General features: G+C 40.9%; 2 protein-coding genes across 10 annotated transcripts in view; both read left to right on the forward strand.

Annotated features, from left to right (window-relative positions):
* The window catches only part of LOC146198174 (uncharacterized), a 212916-nt gene that overhangs the window by 139338 nt on the left and 53715 nt on the right, over window positions 1-19863 (forward strand). The window contains exon 6 of one of the 9 annotated variants that reach the window (XM_084593534.1): window positions 701-953. The exons of the other annotated variants lie outside the window; for them this stretch is intronic. Coding sequence (XP_084449660.1) covers window positions 701-938 — 238 coding nt within the window. The 3' untranslated portion in view covers window positions 939-953. Of the gene's footprint in view, window positions 1-700; window positions 954-19863 lie in introns of those variants that run through there. 9 annotated transcript variants of the gene reach the window in all.
* LOC146198176 (uncharacterized) lies at window positions 10715-19166 on the forward strand. Its single transcript, XM_084593557.1, has 2 exons — window positions 10715-10745; window positions 14300-19166. Exons 1-2 carry the CDS (start codon window positions 10730-10732, stop codon window positions 14797-14799), a joined length of 516 nt encoding a protein of 171 aa, XP_084449683.1. The 5' UTR covers window positions 10715-10729; the 3' UTR covers window positions 14800-19166.

Consider the following 19863-nt stretch of genomic DNA (forward strand, 5'->3'; position numbering starts at 1 on the left):
AATCCGAGCGCAGTAGGACTGATAACAGCTCCCCCCCAAAAAATAATTGCATTACTTTCCGGACACAGCCTGCATGCTTCATTCACAATCTTTTCGGACCTGTTATGGATAATACGATTTTTGCATAATATGTTTTAATTTTCCACTCGGGTGAAAATCGCATAAACGAGATTCCACTGTATTGTTCCATCCTATAGTGGTGATTGTGGACAATTGCCGTTCGGGAAGTCTTGGTGAAGTTACAGGCACTTCGCACTCTTTCCACTGTCTGCAAACATACACAGTAGAACAATGACAGCCTATGAAGTGAAAATGATGAGAAGCGACCATGAAAGGGCAAGCAAAGATGAGAAAGATGACTTCGTATGGATACTATTCCCAAATGCCTGTCATATTTTGCTCATTTCTCTCCTCACATTTTGCTGGAAGTGCTGCATAAATATGAAATTACATGTCCCTCAGTCGTCGGGGTAAAATATGTGCTTTAATGTATTCTGCGGCTGAGCACAAGATCACAGGTTTGATTCCTGACCATGGCTGCTGCATTCTAAAGGAGGCAAACGGTATATGTGCCTCTGTGCATAGATTTTGGGGCACGTTTAGAAATCAATGTATATTCCTCCACTTGGGAGTCTTTTACACCCATAGATGTCTTTGTTTTTTTGAGTCCATGTGATGAGTGTGTTGTGCTGCTATGCAGGAAGACAGGCCCCTTCTGCCGCACGTGCAACCGCGCCTTTGCGACACGAGGCAGCCTCAACCGTCACATGGAGATGCACCGGCCGTTTCGTGTCAAGCATGCCTGTCACCTCTGCACCAAAGAATTCGCCTGGCCCAGTGACCTCACCACCCATCTGCGCATCTCACATGGCTCTCCTCAGACACGCCACCGGGTCAGCCGCCTTGGCTATTCCAAAGTGAAGTTGCCTCCCAGCTGAGGGCTGTTATTCAATTCACTGTGTTCACTTTTGATGGCAGTGCCTGCACATTACTCACGGGAAGCTTTTTTTCACTGGTGCATTGCCCCTAAGTTGAAGTCATCACTTGAAGACCCTACAGTGGTTACACCATTTTGAAATGGTCGAAGTTGAAAATGAAGTGTGCATTTTCCCAGAAAGCTCCCAGAAAACAAGGTAGCTTCCAACGTTTTGGAAGAGCAGGCACCTAAATTAGCTCAAAGCCTTGCTCTCCAAAGCCTCCGAAAGCCGAAGTCTTGCAGTGGAACATCCTGCAGCATGATCTATTTTACAGCTAAATTCTGCACTGCAAGATCTATTTTACATCTAAATTCTGCATTTCGGTCTGCTAGAGGGATGTTTGTGTTACTGTGATCAGTGTTTAAGATGTGCTTCCTTTTTTTTTTTTTTAACTGAAATTTTTGTAAAAACTTTTTGTGTCTCATCATTTTTGTCAGAAAGATTCAGTTGCTCCGGATGACTTCTGATACTACATATATTTTTGTGCAGAAGTGGCATTGTTTAAATTGAGAGAGCAAAGAGAAATGCATCTTTTCTTTAAGCATTACAATTATTTTATTTTATTTTTACAGAATGCTATTGGCTACCGCAATTGTAGTTGCCCTTGTTTCAATATATCTTTGTGCACAAAGTCTTTGCACTATTTGTAACCTGTTCCTACATTGCACATTGCACAAGACGGAATAGGCCAAATTTACAGCACTTGCCTATCTTAAGTAGCAGTAATTGGAAAGGTTGAGGTTCACATTGACCATTAACGAGTAGACTGTCATTTTTGCATGCTTCAATATTTGCTGGGAAAGTAGAAAGTAGAATTCTGGTTAAAATTTTTGTTTGGTGCCGGTGATGTTTCCCTGAGCACCATGAGCCATCATGAGCAGCAGCTTACCTTTTCAGTGAAAGGAGAGCACCTCCTGTGGGTAAGCTTTTTTTGGCATGTCAGGTCAACTGTTCATACCAGTCAAGTCAGTGCTCACAGAAAGCGGTGTCCTCAGTGATGTACTCTGGAATCCAATACTGAGCAATGGAGGCGAAACAGAATGGTGTCCGTGTGCTATGCAATGTCAGTGCACATTAAAGAGCGCCAGGTGATTGAAATTTCCTTAGTCCTCCACTACGGTGTATCTCGTAGCCCAAGTTGCTTTGGGATGTGAAATCCTAGAGACCAAACCAAAACCAAACTTTTACATGCTTTCCAGTGACTGCACTTTTTTTTTTTTTGTGATAGCATTTCTTTTCCTTGTGGGAAGAAGTAAGTGTACATGTTTTTGGTAATGTTCTTGTTACAGGAAGAATTATTGACTAACCTGAAATAGTACAAGTTTGTTGCTAAGGCCATTAGGTTTTTTCAGACTTGTATCCAAACACAAAAGAACATGTTGCATTCTTTAGTACAGAAACTATATTGCCAAGTTGTATTGAAGTTTTTGGTAAGTATAACAGGTAAAAGACTTAATGTTCATGAGACTGTTGCAAGGTTCAATACGGCTGCTATAATTTTATTGAACCCCAGTGACGCCTAGTGGTAGGGCTTATGCCTCACATGCGGAATGCAACTGAGTTCTGATGGTTTGTTCATTTGGTTGGAGTGTCTCCGGACCAGGCCTTTAGGTTTTTCAGGGGCAAAATGATTGGAAAACATGCTAGCTGCTCTTTGACGTCAAATTGGACAAATGTCTTTAAGCTTGGCACACGCTTTTTTTTTTCTTATATCTTGGGAAGGGAATCTGCCCTTTCAAATCTTGCATGAATGCATGTAGCACAGAGGTGGCAGAATAGTGAGGCACTTTATGTATTTCTCTTCGTTGTGCAAGTCTGTTATCAGGGCTTGGCCTATCCCTCCATCTTCTGCGTGATGTGCAGGCACAGGAAGGGAGGCCCTTGTTTTAAGCTTTGTCGCTCACTCCATTGCCTGTCATTGGCACCTTCCCTAAGTGGTTCACTCCTGAGAGAGCTGAGCACGTGGCCAAGGGATGCTTGTGCTTATCGTGAAAGTCTGTGGGTCTGCTGCAGTACTGAAGTACTCAATATTTGTGCATTTTAACATTATTTTATAGATTATAGCAAGAATGTGCATACTTTGTTTCTGTGACTACAGTTTGTTCAAAGCTTTTTAGGCAGTTGATATTGGAGAGCGATGGTGTTTGCCTAGTTGATTGTAGATGGTGCCTATTATGTTATCCATGTTGAGGAAGCAGGCAGTAATTGAGGGGCAGTACTGACTTTTACATCTTCATTTTATTTTCATCTTTTTTTTTATGTTGTTGTGTCCATACTGTTATTTCCTTCTCTTTAGCCACATTTTTCTCAGCAGCGTTTCTGGTTTTACTGCACAATGTGAGTCAAACAGAAGGAGCCTGGGATGAGTTTACAAAGAGGTCTGGACTGAAGTTATGGTTATCTGATGGCACTCTGAAGGTCTACAATAATTCAAACATGGTACAATAGGGGAGTAATTCATTTTAGGCTTTTGTTTTTTTTCCGGAATTCTGAGCGCATGATTTGAGGAATATTGTTCAACCAGAAGTTTGAGTACAGATTGGGATTTTGTACGCAAAGTTCCACAATTTGTGGTCTTCGTTGTTGTTTTTTTCTTTGCTGCATGGACAGCTTACTGTATGCACTCATCTTTGTGTGGGTCATAAATTTTTATAATATTTGCTAAATATTTTCATTAACAATATCAGAATGGTGGTTAGTTTGCACTCTACAGTTTTATCAAATCACTTTTCTTTTTTTTCTCACTTTTACATTATCTTGTTGCTTGCATTACCATCTCCTGCGCTGCATTTTGTGTTTGCTGTGGGCCTGCCTGCCTTTATTTGTACACTGCAAAGACACTCATTCTGCATCATAATGGCCATTTTAAAAGCTGAAAAAAAGAAAAAAAGCCTTTGAGCATGACTTTAACATAGTTAGAGCTTGTTGTAATAATGCCAGTAACACATCCGGTCAGTGCACATACTTTGGCTTCCCAGCTTCAAAGCGAACTTCTTGTAGTTTTCATCAAATTAAGCCTCAGTCTGACAAACTATGTTCTATAGAAGGTGCTTTTTGAAATAGAAATCTATTCAACCCAAAGTTTTAAGAATGGTTTTGAGAGTCTTGTCAACCCAAAGTTTTAAGAATAGTTTTTGAGAGTCTTGTATCAGGTCCCTCAGTTACAGCCAAGGTTTAAAAATATGCTGGGGGAACTAGGTGTATGCAACTTGAACTGTTTGTAGACGTATATACAGTAAGTTGGGAATAGTATGTTTTGTTCAATTGAATAATTGAATAAATTGGAAAACAAGTTTTTAGCTATTGGGTTTCCAGCAATAATTGCACAGTTACAGTCCTAACATATTTTGAAAAAACCCTAATTCATCAGTTTTCATTTTGATATGTGTTTAGCTTTTTCCATGTTGTGGAGGAAGTGTGCAAAGTATGGAAAAATTCCATTTAAACAGTGCACTCTCACGCTACTACAGCAGCGCTTTTGGGCTCGGAATTCATGAACATATTCACTTTGATGGCATTGTGAATGCGGCCGGACAAAAACAATGAGGTAGGCCTAAGCAGGAAAGTAGACTGCAGGACTGCTGCAGCTGAGGCTCTAAGGGAGCACTTCAGGTGAGGGTCAAAGGAAGTACCTTTGCAGGTCAAACAGAACCACCTTTGCAGGCTGCGAGGTTCGAAACTGGGTTTGGGCCCACTGCGGAGGAGGGGCGCGCAGCGGGGTTTACGGAGCTTCTCCCAAACGCACACCCCTGGAAAAGCCGAGCGCCAGGCCGGGGGACGCTTGTACCTATTTTTACCGGTGGGTGTCCGGCGGTGGGTTTCGAACCAAATTCAGTGTAGAAAATAGCTGGAGTGCTGCCACCTGTGGCGCGCAGACTGAAAACATTAAGCAATGTTTGAAAAAAATATGGCATTGAAAATAGTCCTTTACTAGCTCAGAGTTTCTCAGGAATATATACCCTTTTGGCTGCCAATCTAACCAAGCAGAGCCACAAAATGCCAATCAGTTGAGTTACTTCTATAGTAACTACAGTAAAACCTCGTTGATATGTTTTCAAAGAATGCTGGGGAAAAACATATCTGGGAAAACGTATGATCTGAACTGCCTAATATTAAAAAGATAACTGCTGAATGAGGTACAAAGGCATTTGGAATTGAGACTTTCGCTGCACAGAAGTGTAGATTAGCATTTATAGACATGAAGTACGTACAGCTCCTTTCTTTAGCTCTAGCAAAATTCAGTCCGTTTGAATTGTCCTGAGGGAAGAGATTTAGCCTCAGATCTGGTTTAAGAAGGAAGGATGAGCTGATATCGTTTCCTTGTTTCAGGATGCTTCGCCCCCTACACCGCTGCCATGTGGAGAAGCCATCGCGATGGTTTACAGTCGTCGCGCGTATGCTAATTGCAGCGAATACAGTAAAAACTCATTAATTTGGACTTCACGGAACTGGGAAGAAAAGTTCGAATTATCGAATGACCTTGAAAAAACTGGCAAGAACCATTTGCGTTAGGGTAAATTTACCGTATTTACTCGCGTAACGACCCCCACACATAACCTTCCTCTCTCCCCCCTCCCTTTTTTTTTTGCCATTGAGAATTAGAAAAAGGAGAAAGCGTTCGTTACCCCCTCCGTTTCGCGTCGTCACCGTCTCATTCCACCGCAAATATTTTGGCAGTATGCCAAGATGCTGCGCAGCAGCGATAACATCGCGGCATGTTTACCTCTTCACACTAGCTCTATAGGAAAAAGAAAGTAGGGCGGGAGGGGCGGAATGGGGGCAACTTAGCAGAGTGCCAGCTAGTAATGTAGGTGCTGCCAGCGCTCGTCTGGTTATGCAGGCCTCGTTTTCACTTTATCGTGTTTGGGGTGGGCGCCGTCCACTGCCACACAATCATTGGAACGCGTGATAGTGCAAACGTCTTTTGAAGCGAACGAACAGTGCTTAAAGCCGGCATCATGACGACTGACCGCGTGCTTTCGTTGATTACATATGGGTGGGTGGATGGTCGACTGACGCAAAAAAAAAAAAGAAAAGGCAGCGCCTGTCTAACGTCATAGCCATTCATGATCGTTGGCTGGTGGGACCATGGCGACAGAAATACTTATCCGTATTTCCGAATTAACGAGTATTTAGTTGCAAGCTTCGGAAGCTGCGAGGAAGAAAAGAGTAGGCGACCGCCGCTGCCGCCGAGCCCTACACTCCAGCACTGGGGGCCTCCGTGCCGGTGGTGCCAGTCATGGCTCCATTTCGAATTAACGAGCTTTCACTATAGGTGTAGTTATCAAATGGTTGATCCCTATGCCCTATAAGTACCACAAAAAGAAGCCACCACGTTTCTCCTCATGGAGTCATTTCCTCGGGAACGGGTGCCTCGTATGTTGGCTTTCTTTGATGTTACGCCCCGTTGCAACTAGGCACTGCGGAAAAGCACCTGTGGCGGGTGATCGTCGCTGATCAGCTTTTCACGTCGCAAACGCTAGTTAACATATGTCCAGTTGATCACAAAACATATTATACGACCACAGTTTGCCGAAATTTAACGTAGTTACCGGGAAGTCGTGTTATTCGCAAACGTATTAACCAGGAAAAAAATTGTGTAATTCTATGGAAGATGCTTTCTTGTCCGCTATTTTGAACTTATGCAGCGGGAAATCGTATGAACCGGGAACATATTAACGAAGTTCTACTGTATTGAATGGGGTTGTCTTGAGTTTTCATTTAAGCCTTGCCCATGGCCACGTCTTTTATGGGTTGTCCTCTCAGTGTCAAGCTGGGCTCAAACAGAGAGCCATGCCCTCTAATCAATGCAGTGTTGTATGGCAGATAAGTTTCCTGACTAGTTGAGAAATAGCTAAGGACCATGCTGTATCTCTATGTGCATAACGCAATATTGCTGGACCACCAACAACTCGGCACCGTAAAACCTGGTCTGCTCAGCCAGCTATTTGCTTATGAGGCTGTGGTGCTGCAGCACGAAACCCCCGCCGGGGTGGCGCAGTGGTTACGGCGCTCGTCTACAGTTCCCAAGGATGCGGGATCGCATCCCGGCCTTGGCGGCCGCTTTTTGATGGAAGTGAAAAGCAAGGCGCCCGTGTGCTGTGCGATGTCAGTGCACGTTAAAGAACCCCAGGTGGTCGAAATTTCCGGAGCCCTTCACTACGGCGTCTCTCATAGCCTGAGTCGCTTTGGGACATTAAACCCCACAAACCAAACCAACCAAACCTCATGTGCTAAGAATATTGGTTATTGTGAGGGCTGAAAATTTTCTTTCTCATGAGGAGTAGAAGCAGTAATGGGTGGTTATATTTCAAGTTCGTCTTTTATTGAAAGTACTTTTGAACAGATTTGTTACTGTAGTTGTGCACACATATACAGTAAAATCTCATTAATCTGAAAATTTGGATTTTTAGGTCCAGGACCTAACAATCCAGTTTAGTTTGTTAGTTTGGGCGTGAGCAAGCTTGCAATGGGTAATTCAGACGGAGGGCCACATCGAGGCGTGAGAACCTGCGAAGTCAGCGGTTGGCTGAATAGACCTCAAACCTGAATTGCATGGAACAGTGGTGCCTGTAAACCTTAAGCACGTGCGCTATGCCAAGCATGACAATGATCAGAAGGCCTGCATTGCCAAAAAATAGCTTGGCAACATAGTTGTAGTCTCGTGTCTCTTAAATTCACATCATTCACACCATCTTGCTGTCGCCATCAGGTGTGCTCATTGGCCAGTTGCATTATTTTTTGGACACTGCTTTGTGTGTAACTGGTTTCTCAGTTTATTTTGGGATGGCTTAACGTCATTTTAACACCTACTCATATTTCTTTCTTTTGCATTCACGTGCCTCCACCGCTTTTCGAGTCACATGGAGCATTGCGTTTTGAAAATGCTTCACCACATCGCCTGCCACTGTCTCATGTTGGGAAAAGGGTTGCAGAAGCTTTTGCAATTTTGGAGCAATTCATCAACATTCCGGATAGTGTGCACAAAGCAAAGCACTTGAAACCAGGAAAAATCGTGTTTGCCACTTAGTTTTCATCTGTATATAGACAGCCATATTTCAGGCAGGAATTATATAAAATTACTGTGGTCAAACGATTTTTGGACGTTTTAGGACCATTCGATAGCACGAACTTTTGGGTAATTCTAAAATTTTTTCCAATACCCTGAAGGCCAAATTAACGAGATTTTACTGTATATAAAAAATTAATGCGGGCACCCTTGATTTGCATTAATAACATCATGGGAAGGACTGGTGAATTTTGTCTACTCTAATTGACACCTTTATTTTGAAATTTTTCAGCACACTATTTTTGAAACTCCAGCTGAAACAGCATGCAAAACATGGAACAGAGACTAGAAGGCACATAGACACAAGTGCCGAGTTCTGTGTTCCTTCTAGTCATTGTTCTGTTTTCCATACACCGTTTTTGCCTGGGTTATGGACCAGCTGGCCTGGCTATTTTGAGTAATGAATTTCCAAATGCAACACAAAAGCGCTCCAGAGCTGCAGGTTACCAACTGGGAGTAATGTTACTTCTTTGTGAGTTAATGTCCAGAACATGTTTTAGCTTTCAGGAAGCCGTCCTGCTTTAAGCCTGCGCTGAGTGGCTATATTTATATTGTTTCCCACATTTTATTTCGTGCTTTGTAATTTCTAAGACACAGTGCTGTTCTTAAAAGGCTCTTTTTATCTCTGAATGGGGAATGGGTGAAGTTCTTCAGTTTGTGCAAGTCTTAGCTTTAAGAATGCTTTCCAACACAACCAGCCTGCATGTGATGTGGTAGCAAAGGTCACTTTCCAGGAATGTGTTTCAGTGTAGGGAAAGTTGAACGAATTGAAATTAGTACTTTGCCAGTCACTGTGCTTGCACACTGTAAATTTTAAGCATTACAATCGTATCTACTGAAGGCTTCCAATGCCTCAATTGCATACTTGGCACTTATGATAAAACACTGCAATTCTATGTGGAATTTTTGCATTCACCATTGCCATTTTTGTAACTGAAGTGAGTTCATCTATACTTGTGCTTTTTGGGACTAATACCTGCTGGGCAGTCAATATTTGCAGGGGAAATTATAATTATGTAAAATTCTGCAAGCTGTGCAGCTTCAGAATAACGGTGACTGAAGTATAGCAAACTAAAATTTCTACACGTGGGCCAGAAAGTGGCATATTGAGCTTCCTAAAATGTTCACTAATTCACAGCCTTAATAGGAGGTTGGCTTGATACCTGCTGTTTTCTTTAGTAAACCAGTCCTGTCCTGTGTCATGTTTTCTTTCCTTTTCTTTTTTTGAATAATCGCAACTTCTGATTATAAAGCAAAGAACTGCATTTCAAGATGCTTTAGATGCAGAGCTCCACTGTTAATTGGAAATTTGTACTTTTCCGTGTGTAAACAGTATTGTGGCTTAATATTTTTCAGGGAGGTAGCAAGAGTATTTCAGTATTACTAACTTCAGTGCGCCATTCTAAGTCTTGAAACTCGTCTTTGCATTGGGCAGATGTATGGGGATGTAATGCAAAAAGCTGCTTTTACTTTGTTCCCAGCAAGGTCAGCCATAGTTTTGAGCAAACTGAAAAGGATTGGGGGACTGAGCTTTTTCACCACATCTTCACCGGTAGTGCATGGCCCCCTTAAAAATGTAATGGGAATGAGTTGGCATTAGTTGTGTGTTTTGGACATCGTTTGAAGACAAACCATGTTGCACCATGTTTGTGCCAGACAGGGCTGTGTTGGGATCAAGGGTTGGCATACTTGAAAGATACCTTGTTGCCATCCTTGAAGCTGGTCTTTATTAAACAGCTGTTTGCAATTAACTGGCACAAGAAGGAAATTTTAGTCCTTTTAGTCTCTTCTCTGGGTAACACGAGCAGGCTATCCTAAAGATATTGCCAGAGTAGTTGTCTTGTTATTTCGTTTATGTATCCTTATATTGTACAACAGTGTTTTCAAGCACCAAAGCTGGCTGTATAACTGTACTGAAAATGAGCTCAGATAACAAGCTTTATTTAACAGGCCCAGGGAACAGGGTCAGTTGGCCCAAATATTTGGATTCTCCAGAACACATGTTCATTGTGGCATTTAGCTTTCTCAGGCCTTCCTTTTCCTTTTTTGCCTGAATTGGTGTTTGCAGGTTGATTATTGTTGCAGTATGGGTATATTTTATGCATATTATAAGCTAAAGCAATTTATTGTTCACCTTGTGGAAGAGTGCGTTCCTCATTCTGCTTTGTTCGGGTATTTTAACAGTGTGTCTTTCATGTGAGGCTACCATGATTGCATATGTCAGAGTTGTGAAAGGAAAAGCATGCTCATCTTGAATTTTTGTCACTTTTTGACAAATAAAATTAATGTTTTTTACCCTTTTTCTTGTCTGAAATCTTGTGCTTTGTGTGATACAAACACGAATCCTAGCACAAAATTAATTTTGAAGTGGCATAATTCACGTTGGGTTAATGGCACTAATTAACCCATCTGTTTTATATTTTGTACGTGGAGCAGTTGAAGCTTAGAAATGTCATCTAAAAGGTGAGGAAACAATGTTTGCATGAGTTAAAGAGCATACATATTGTGACACGTTTTTGTGCTTTTCTTTCCAGGCACTAATCTGTTGGAACCGCTGTCCGTGATGCCACCTTCAAAATTGAAGCCAAAGGCGCACACTTGTTACTAGGAAGACACCTAATTGATCATGGAGCCATCTATTTCTGCATATGAATGAGGGCAATCATATGCACCAGTTGCGGCAATGTCTTCAAGTGTCCGTGAGGACCTTTGCCTTCAGTTACTCGCTTAAGAACTTTGTTCTTGCATGCCATGAAAGGAGCCTGAGTGCACGAGCATTCAATGAGATTATTTATTTATTTATGTTCTGCAAATGATGTGCCTTGGTGCGCAGTGTGCATTTTTGACAACATATAAGGTTTCGACTCTTCATGTGCAGACAACAGACTTCTATGCTTCTGATTCTGTGACATAATTCAAAGCTATTGGAATGTGTAGTGCTTGTTGGGGAAAAGTAAATGCAATTTTAAGGAGTTTATATATTTTTGTGTATATATATGTTGATGCATTTTTTCCCAACAAAATAAATGGGATAAATACATGGATGACGGAAAGAACAGACAAGGGGAGTAGTGAAAACCGATTTTGCTTAGTTTAGTAGAACACCTGGAGCACATAATGCAGACATGATTTTCTTTGTGTCTGCAAGTAGAAAATTCGATAAGACAAAGAATTATCTGACCTACACATAGCTACCCATAAGCAATATTGCCAGCATTGTTACTGACACTTAGCATTGGCTGTGTTGCCTGACCATCAGTAACATTGTTGGTAGGAAAGGTAGCACGTCTAGATTGTCTCGCGAAGGATGTCAGATTGCCTTCTCTTTATTCTTTTAGTATGTACGAAAGAGCCTTGCCTCTGTACTTCGTGTTCTTTTGTAAATTCTGTAATTTTAATAAGCCAAGCTAGATTGATGAGCAGCATATGTGTTAACCGTTTTTTTCTGTGGGCTTACATTTTTCCATGTTTCTGATATGAAACTTGAGCAACTCATTGTTGGGCCAGTTTATGTTCACATGCTCTCCGAGTGAAGTATTGAATTGTTTTGTTTGTTGATCGAAATGTTAGGTTTGACGGCCTTAAAAGGGATGCTGAGAACAAATGAAAGGTGGCCTCTGTCAATAGGGCACGTCATTCTAATTACAGCTGGACCATGCTCACCGAAAATGGAGCTATTATAATCTAGAAGGGACCTAAAAAATAAGTAAAAAAATACAGGTGACGTCATTACCAGCCGATTTCGTGCATAAACTGTGTGCGTCATCATGTATTTTTGGTGCAAGTCTCGGACGCTACACTAAACTGCCATTCACTTTAAGACAATGTCACCAGTTGATTTCCATGTGGCTGGCTATCACAAATTGGAATTGAGTGATGGAAAATTTTTTTTATATTTCATTCATTTTCTCTGTTGTAAACATACCTTTTGCTACCAGACTAACTTCTAAGAAATCAAAGAATCAGAGTCCACTTTCACTGAGAATAGTAATGGTGTCGTGCTGTCTTCAGTGTCCCTTTAATGGAAGTGATGTGTCCCTGTCGCTGAGAACAGTGTATGTTTTTGCTCAACTCGGCTCTTTGCCAGCTTTGATGGCTACAACTTTGCTTTGGTGTGTATGCGAACACTCTTGCTTGATCCAAGTTCCAAGTATACTTAAAGTAGAGTGTGCTTTTTGACACTGTCTTCTTCTCTGAGTTTAGTTTCGATTGTTTTGTGATGATTGCAGTGGACATTTCTTGCTACTGTTTTTCCTGAAGGCAACACTGGTGTATCGGTTACATGCTAACTGTTCTGCTTTCATTGTATTGTGACCTTGATCAAACTGGTTATATAGAAAGGCTGTCAGTACAGTTACAGGGACAATGGAACAAGACCGTGTTAGATGTGTATTCATGCAATTCACTATAGCCTTGATTTTACTTCCCATGCACATATCTTGTGGTGATATTTCTATTTTACCTTTTGGTTCTATTCTTAATACCGCATTATTTTCCTCCTTCATAGAGGCGTTCATAGATTTTTCCAGATTTGGCAGCATGTAAGCTTTTACTTCAGGCATTAAAAGAGCGCATAGTTAAGCCACATTCAAGGAGGAAGAAGTGAAACAAAAGCTTTAATATTTATTGAGATTTTCTGTTAGTAGCAAGGTAATGAAATTGAAGGTAAACCTTAAATTATGCTTGTGTCAATGTCTGCTGAAACACCACACTCACTGGGGGAAAAGTTCCCCCCCCGCCTAGAGAACGGCCGTTAGCCCTTGAGCTTCGGCGGCGTCTTCGGCCAGTCGGATAAGCTGGAATTGCATGTTGTGCATCTGCAACAGAAATGGCAAGCCTGGGCATTCCAATGAGACATTTACTATTACTTGGCATTCACTTTTAAGCAGCTTGTCCATAATGCACTGTAATGGATTGCAAAACAGATGATTGATTTGATGGTGTCACCTACGGATTTTGAGTTTAGAGCATATTTTAGCAACTTTCATATATTCTTCACCTCGTTCAGGTCATTTACGCCAAATTATGCTGCTGCTTAAAATTTTATTTCTATAAAGGTTAATTTAAGCATTCGACCTGTGGCCTCACTTTGAGTGATTTTTATAGGCAACTTTGTGTTTACTGGGTCATAGCATTAGACCTATTGGTACCCACTCCTTATTTGCTGAATGCTAGTGGTTAGTCTTGTTTTCATCCAATTCTGAAATTTCCTAAGTAGAGCTATTGTTTGCAGTAGCTAGTTTAGCCATTCAATATGTATTTACAAATTGTGCTTATAATGTTAGTGACATCATGGCTGGTTTTGCTTGTAGCTGCTGTTTCCTAGCATTTTAAAGTTGCTTTACATAGTTGTTATTGAGAATGACTTGTTATACTGTTGCGGAATCATCAATTGATGCTGTAATTATGGCCCCTAAAAGGACCCTGAAATGATTTTGATAGTCATCTTCTAATGCAGTAAATCTGTAGATCATTTTTGTAAGTGCTAGGTTCAACACGGACCCAGGAGGAGACGCAAGCAAAGATGAGGGCTTCTGTAGAAAATGGTCTTTGTGAACACTTGTGTCAAAAGATACGTGTGTGACCTATAATTTACAAATCATTTCTGAAAATTTCTTCTCACAATCAGTTAGTATGACAGCTTGCCATGCGCTCTTAGCCATGTCATTATGTGACCTGGGAGGGCCGGGACACAATGGGCCACAGGTGAACATGCCCAGTCATGATCCTTTATTTAACTTTTTATTTTTTATTTTGTATCAGCCTGTGTTGAGTTGAGGAAGAAGAGCATCATTTTTAATCACTTATATCTTCAATGCTATGGAACTAACTTAAAAATTCTCGTGGTGCTGTGGCAGATAATGGAATATTGTTCAGTCATGTGCTTTTTATAGTCTTAGTAAATATCCTTTCATGGTTTCTTTGATAGATAGTAGATATTGCTTTTGGCAGGCATTGCTTTACCTTTGGTAGATCAGAGCTATGCTTGAACTCTTTTAAATGCAATCACTTTGCTTTCCAGCCAGTTTTGAAGCTAAGAGTCATTGCCACAACTGTTTTAAGTGCATACTTCCAGGCTACAGAAGCGAGCCACATTTGTGCGTCTATCCATAAATTTCTACATTGTTAGCTCTGAATTACGTTTTGTATCAGGAATATGTTTGGCGAGATTATTATTTTTTTCTTTAGCGCTGCTGTGCTAAATTTTTGTTTTGTATCAGTATAATAAAACACTGACAAAAAACATTTTCAGAGCTTGGACTCTATGAAGAGGAGGAGGAAGAGGAAATTGACACAGACGGTGACAACACCGACGAGGACGAGCCTCCTGAAGAGCTTGTCGAAACCTTTGCTACAGCTGCTCACGAGGATTCTCCTTGCGTGTCTCCAAGTCAGTCTCTGTCCATGGTGCCTACAACCCATCAGCATCAGCCTCACCTGAGGCCTTCTCCGGAGGCTGCGTTTGAAGTGTCTGAGCCTTCCCACGACTTTGGCTACGAGCTTGAGCAATCAGTGCGGTCTCCTCTCAAGCGCATTGTGTGCCCAATCTGCCTGCACACATTTGCGAACAAGGCCAATTTCAAGCGTCACCAGCTGCTTCACTGGCCAGTGCGACGAAAGTTTCCCTGCTTCCTTTGCCCCAAACAGTTCAACTGGCCTGATGATGTGAAGCGGCACATTCGGAGTGTGCACCAGCTCAATGTGGACCCAAAGGCGGGACGCAAGCATGTTCCCCCTGGCACAGTACTGTGACATGTGCTTCGAGGCAATCCTTGTAGAGCTGGCCATCTGGGTGCTACCATACCTGCTTCGAAGTTGTTAGCTGCATGTGTGGTGTGTGGCTTTCCATGTTTATGACACACAGAAGCATGAGACTGTCCTAGTACGAAATCACCGTCATGGTGTCCTTGCCTTGAAAGGTAGGCTGTGCCTCGTGAGATTGAGTTGTATTGCAGTAAGCTATTGTGCAGTACAGCAGCAGTCTCAGTGCTGCCTTTTGGAACCTTTGGTGTGCTGTGACTGTACTATATATGCACGAGTGTAGCAGGGTGGTGTTACTGCCAAAATTAAAACTTCTCCAGCCACTCCAATTGAACACATCTGCCCAAACGCACCAGTTAGTAGACAAATAGGGGGAACTAGATTGGCTTTCTTTGCCAGAATAGGGGATGGTTTCTGCACATTGTAACTATGCTTGCCTATTTCTTTGGAAATTTCTGGCCTGATAGGGCCTTTCTTCTTATTGTCATTATTGCTTGTTTTAAGCGGGACTACATGCAGTGAACCTTTGATTTGAACTAGCTTAATCTGAAAATATGCTTTATCCAAAGTGACACCTCAGTCTTATCACGATGCATCAAAAATGCTCCCCTTATTCCAAACTCCACACAATTTGAACAAATTCTTGCTCCTCTTCAATTTTGAATTGTTGAGAGTCAACTGCATCAACATACTATCAGGGACAAAAGTCTCTGGAACTCGTGCTAGAAATTTTGAACTAGAAGCAGATGTAACCAAATTATTGCCTTATTTCTATAGCATGTACGAGAGAACTCAAGTCCAGCTTCCGCATCCACAACTATGGCTTGAAAGTGCTGGCCAATATGAAAGATACACGAGCTTTGGTTTCCATTTGAGGTATTCGAGGAACTTTTGTTTGGGATAGCACACCTTTTTCTTTTATTTGCATTCTAAAGCATGTGGCATTGAGTACGAGCTATAAAACAAAAAGTTAAATGCAGTGTCTCATTAAGCCACTTGAGGAAGAGGGCAGAGAAGAGGACATGGGTGCGCTTTGAGAGAGTAATACGTTTGTTCTGTCTTTTGGTTGATGAACCAATTTGAGTTTAATGAAAACTTTAACCGTTATAAGCATGTGTTCATGGCTTGATGTGTTTTAAATGTTAGCAGGCACTTAACGTTAATTTATTGGCCATGCTCATTTCACCTCTGCTAGTAATGAACAAACACAACTTTGTCTGAAAAGTTTTAGTTAGCCAGTTTGTGTTGCACATTCGGAGCTGTAGTTCAGTTTAGAAGTCTGTGCTACACTTCAATAAAATATTAATTAAATCATAGGCGTGACATTTACTTTCACTTTTCATTATTTTCATTATTTCCTGTTTATCTGCCCACTCAATTGTGCTAGTCTGTGTGATCCAGAAATTTGGTTGTTCTGGAATTCTGAATGATGTAGACAAGAACTTGGTGCTTATAATGGGCTCATTCAAACCTCATGTGCATGCTTTACTTTTTAAAAATCTTTTTTTGATGGTAGGAAGAGGGTAGGCTACTTTTAGCCCCTTTAATTTACACTTTTTGGCTTGTAAAAGCCACAATGGTATCTCATATATATACATGCTTAAGTTCTTGCAAAGTTGGTCAGCTGTAGTTACCTAAAGGCCGATTCACATGACATGTTAAAATGTCACTACGGTAGTGCCCCTGCCTAGGCTGCAAACAGCTTGTGAGGCGGAGTATAGCTGATTGTTCTGGATAGGGGTGCGGAGGGGAAGTTGAACAGAAGGGGTCAGTAAGCCTTAGGTGTGCACGGACAAAAGCACCTTCTGCTTGATGGCTTTACTGACTCCCTGTTCAACTTCCCCCTCCGCACCCCTATCCCATCTCACGAGCTGTTCGTTGCAGCACTGCTGAAGGGCAGGAAGCCTCGGCTCAGTCAGGATGATGCGCTGTAGTGTGAATCAGCCTTCAATGGTAACTCAGGTCTGTCCCTATTGTGTTGTTCTCAGGCTTGAATGACATGCTTGTTGCAAAAGTTTTGGCATAACAGCATTCAGGCACCCATTCGGTGGAAAAACCCCACAACTGTTGTGAGGGGAAAATCTAAATTGGTTAAAGCAGATATCGGATGAGAAGCGGCAAATTTGAGAAGTGGTTAAAACATTAAAAAAGTGGTGATTGTAAGGCTGCAACATGATTCAGATGTTATTAGGACATGTAAGTGTACAAAGTAAATTAATAGTGCTGAAAAAAGGAAGGGAGTAATTCATCCAGAATTTGAGCCTCTGCCCTTAGGTTATGAGTAAGACATACAGGCATATTTTTACGGCTTCATTAAAGCAGGGCTTTACATATGTAACAGTGTCTGTGTTTGCATGGCAAGAGGAGTTGTTAACAGGACTAATTAATGCTGTTGCATCATTAGAGGTGAAGCTTCAGTGCCTCCCAAGTTATTTAAGGCATGTGGTTTAAAAAAAAAAGAAAGATGGTAATTGGATTGGCACTGTCGCTTATTGTTCACTTTATTGGACAGCATTGCAGTTGGGTGGCATATTTGGGCACTGCTTGAGCCTGCATATATTAGTGTGCCTTATGCATGAGGTATTAATGCTATGTCAATAATCCCACATAGCATGGCCACAAAATAATTTTGAACTCCATCGTGATAGTGCGATTGTGAAAGCCAGTGTGCACCCATATGTTAGTTTGAGGAGCGTCATGACTTTGAAACACACTTGTGAGCACTTCTCTGGGTTTCCATGCGTTATGCAACAAGGGGGCATTGGTCTGCCTGCTGCCGTGGTCTCATAAAAGGATAAACTTCTTTATTTGTATGCTTTTTTTGGGGGTAGTGACAGTGTCCATGAGGTGAGCAACAAACACTGACAGCCGCATAAGATTCATAACATTATCACCTATTTGTGTCTTGCTCATGGCAATTTAGCAGCATTATGAACAACCTTTTGCATTGAACTGTTTGCTGAGTTGATATCTGGAAATCGAGTTAGGTTTCCTTGTGTTTGTTCTTATTCAGCAGCCTTTAGTAGTACAGAGGCCTGTTATGGCTCTTTTAAATAAGGATTACCACCACTTTTTTGATGTGATATCTAGTTACATAAGGGTGCCAGACATATTTAGTTCTGTATGTTTATCTCCAAAAACTTTAATATAGGGTCTTTTTGTTGAAGTTGTTGCTGCATAGTTTATATTGTTTTGTTATGTTTCTCAGTGCCTATGTGCTGTAGTTCCAGCCTTTTTTACTGATCCTTTTAGCCATATGTTTAAACTGCATGGCTGTGTTATGCTATTTTCTCTGCACTAAAGTCTAGTGTATTGAAAAGCAAATTGTTTCATGTCTATCTGCCAAATGTCTGGTTTCTTGTTATGCTTGACCAGGTTAAACATGCAACTTGGGATGTTCACTTAAGTAAATCTATGCCCCGCTTGTGTCCATGAAGCTTTTATAACTGTTAAATGCTGTTATGCTAAACAGTACAAGGCCAGATATGGAGCACTAGCTTTTCCATGAAATCACATTGTGACTTTATGCTTGTATTCACAAGGAACATGGTGCTCTTTTTAAAACATTACTTGGCCCTAATTTAACAGGCTGTGGGGCACATTCAGTACTTGCAGCTGTAAGTTATGTCTGCTGAAGGACTCAAGGGCAGTTGGGATCTCACAAAAGCTACATATGTTATTTGTGGTGCATTATTTATTTTCTTCAAGGTATCTTTTTTTTTTTTTTTGTATTTCAGTGCTAAATTTTATGCACCTTTGGTTGTGAACCATACATTTTGGTAGTGGGTGTTGAAAACTCAACTAAAGCATTCCAAGGCATTTCTAGAAATGACCATGTACTTCTTTTTATACTGACATATCCAATTTAGTTGTGTTGAAATTGTTATATTGGTAATGTTTAATCGTAGATTTATGGGTATTGTTTGGTAGCTGCACTGTCTTCATGTCTGAGAGATATCTCATTTTGATGCTTGAGGCACAACAGGATGTCACTTAGTTGTGGCTGTAAAATGCTGTATTTGTGTGAAACAGCTGTTCGTAATCCCCTAAAACGGATGGCTTATAGTTTGCTGCACCTAATGTTTTTAGGTTGCTTTATTTAATTGGCAGATCTCACGAACATAGCTCTGTATTTTCTCTTTTGAGATGATGTTTAGTCCTACTTCTGTGACTCTTGCTTGCATGTACCGAATGTATAGTTTGGAGTTCAAAAACTCACATTTCTTTATAGTTCACAGTTAACTGCATTTGTTGGTGTGTTTTATGAATTCAAGCTAGTTTCCTTGATAGTTTATGGCTGGAGTATATATTGTTGCCAAGCAATAAAAGTTTATTTAGTCCTTGAAAATAATAAGGATGTGTGCTTTTTATCTCTCTTTTCTACGCATTGATTATAAGGTCGTTTTTTTGTTATCTTGCCGCCTGAATATGTGTGGCTTCATAGACTTCTTGAAATTTGGTCAATATTTGTGCACTGTGAAGGATGTTATTTAAATGTGAAAATTAAATTAAGTACTTGCATGCATACTTCAGTTACCTGAAAAGTACATATGTTGGCTTTATCGTACTTGTGCCCTGCTGAAAAGGAGCAGCCAAAATGCACCGAATTAATCATGTGACTTATCTGCTTGTGAAGAGTCGTGCTAATTCTGAAACAGATATTGGAACTAATTTGTAATTCTTTTTTATTGCTTCTATTCGTCAGTTATTGATTCTTTCCTTGCATGTTCAGATAACACTTATGAAGTTTAGTATTCGATTAACTGCATGGCACTGCCTTTTTTATTTACAAACTGCATTGAGGATCAATTACACTGTATCTGGCTCTTTAAGCACAATGAATTCTGGGAAGCTTTGCACTTTTATTGTTTTATATATTACCATAAGCGTACAAGCTATCTGTACCTCTTTTAGAAGTATGTTTACAAGCCTATTGATCCTAAAATCAGAGAGATAGTCTGACCCTTCTCTTTTGTTTCAGTTTTCAGTATACTTGTTCTATAAATCGTCACGTTCAAGAGAGCTGAAGGCATGCATTTTTAATGCAATTACTTG

This window comes from Amblyomma maculatum, chromosome 2, assembly GCF_055883805.1.
Source record: "Amblyomma maculatum isolate TAMU_Amacu chromosome 2, ASM5588380v1, whole genome shotgun sequence".
In the NCBI taxonomy this organism is placed as follows: Eukaryota; Metazoa; Arthropoda; class Arachnida; order Ixodida; family Ixodidae; genus Amblyomma; species Amblyomma maculatum.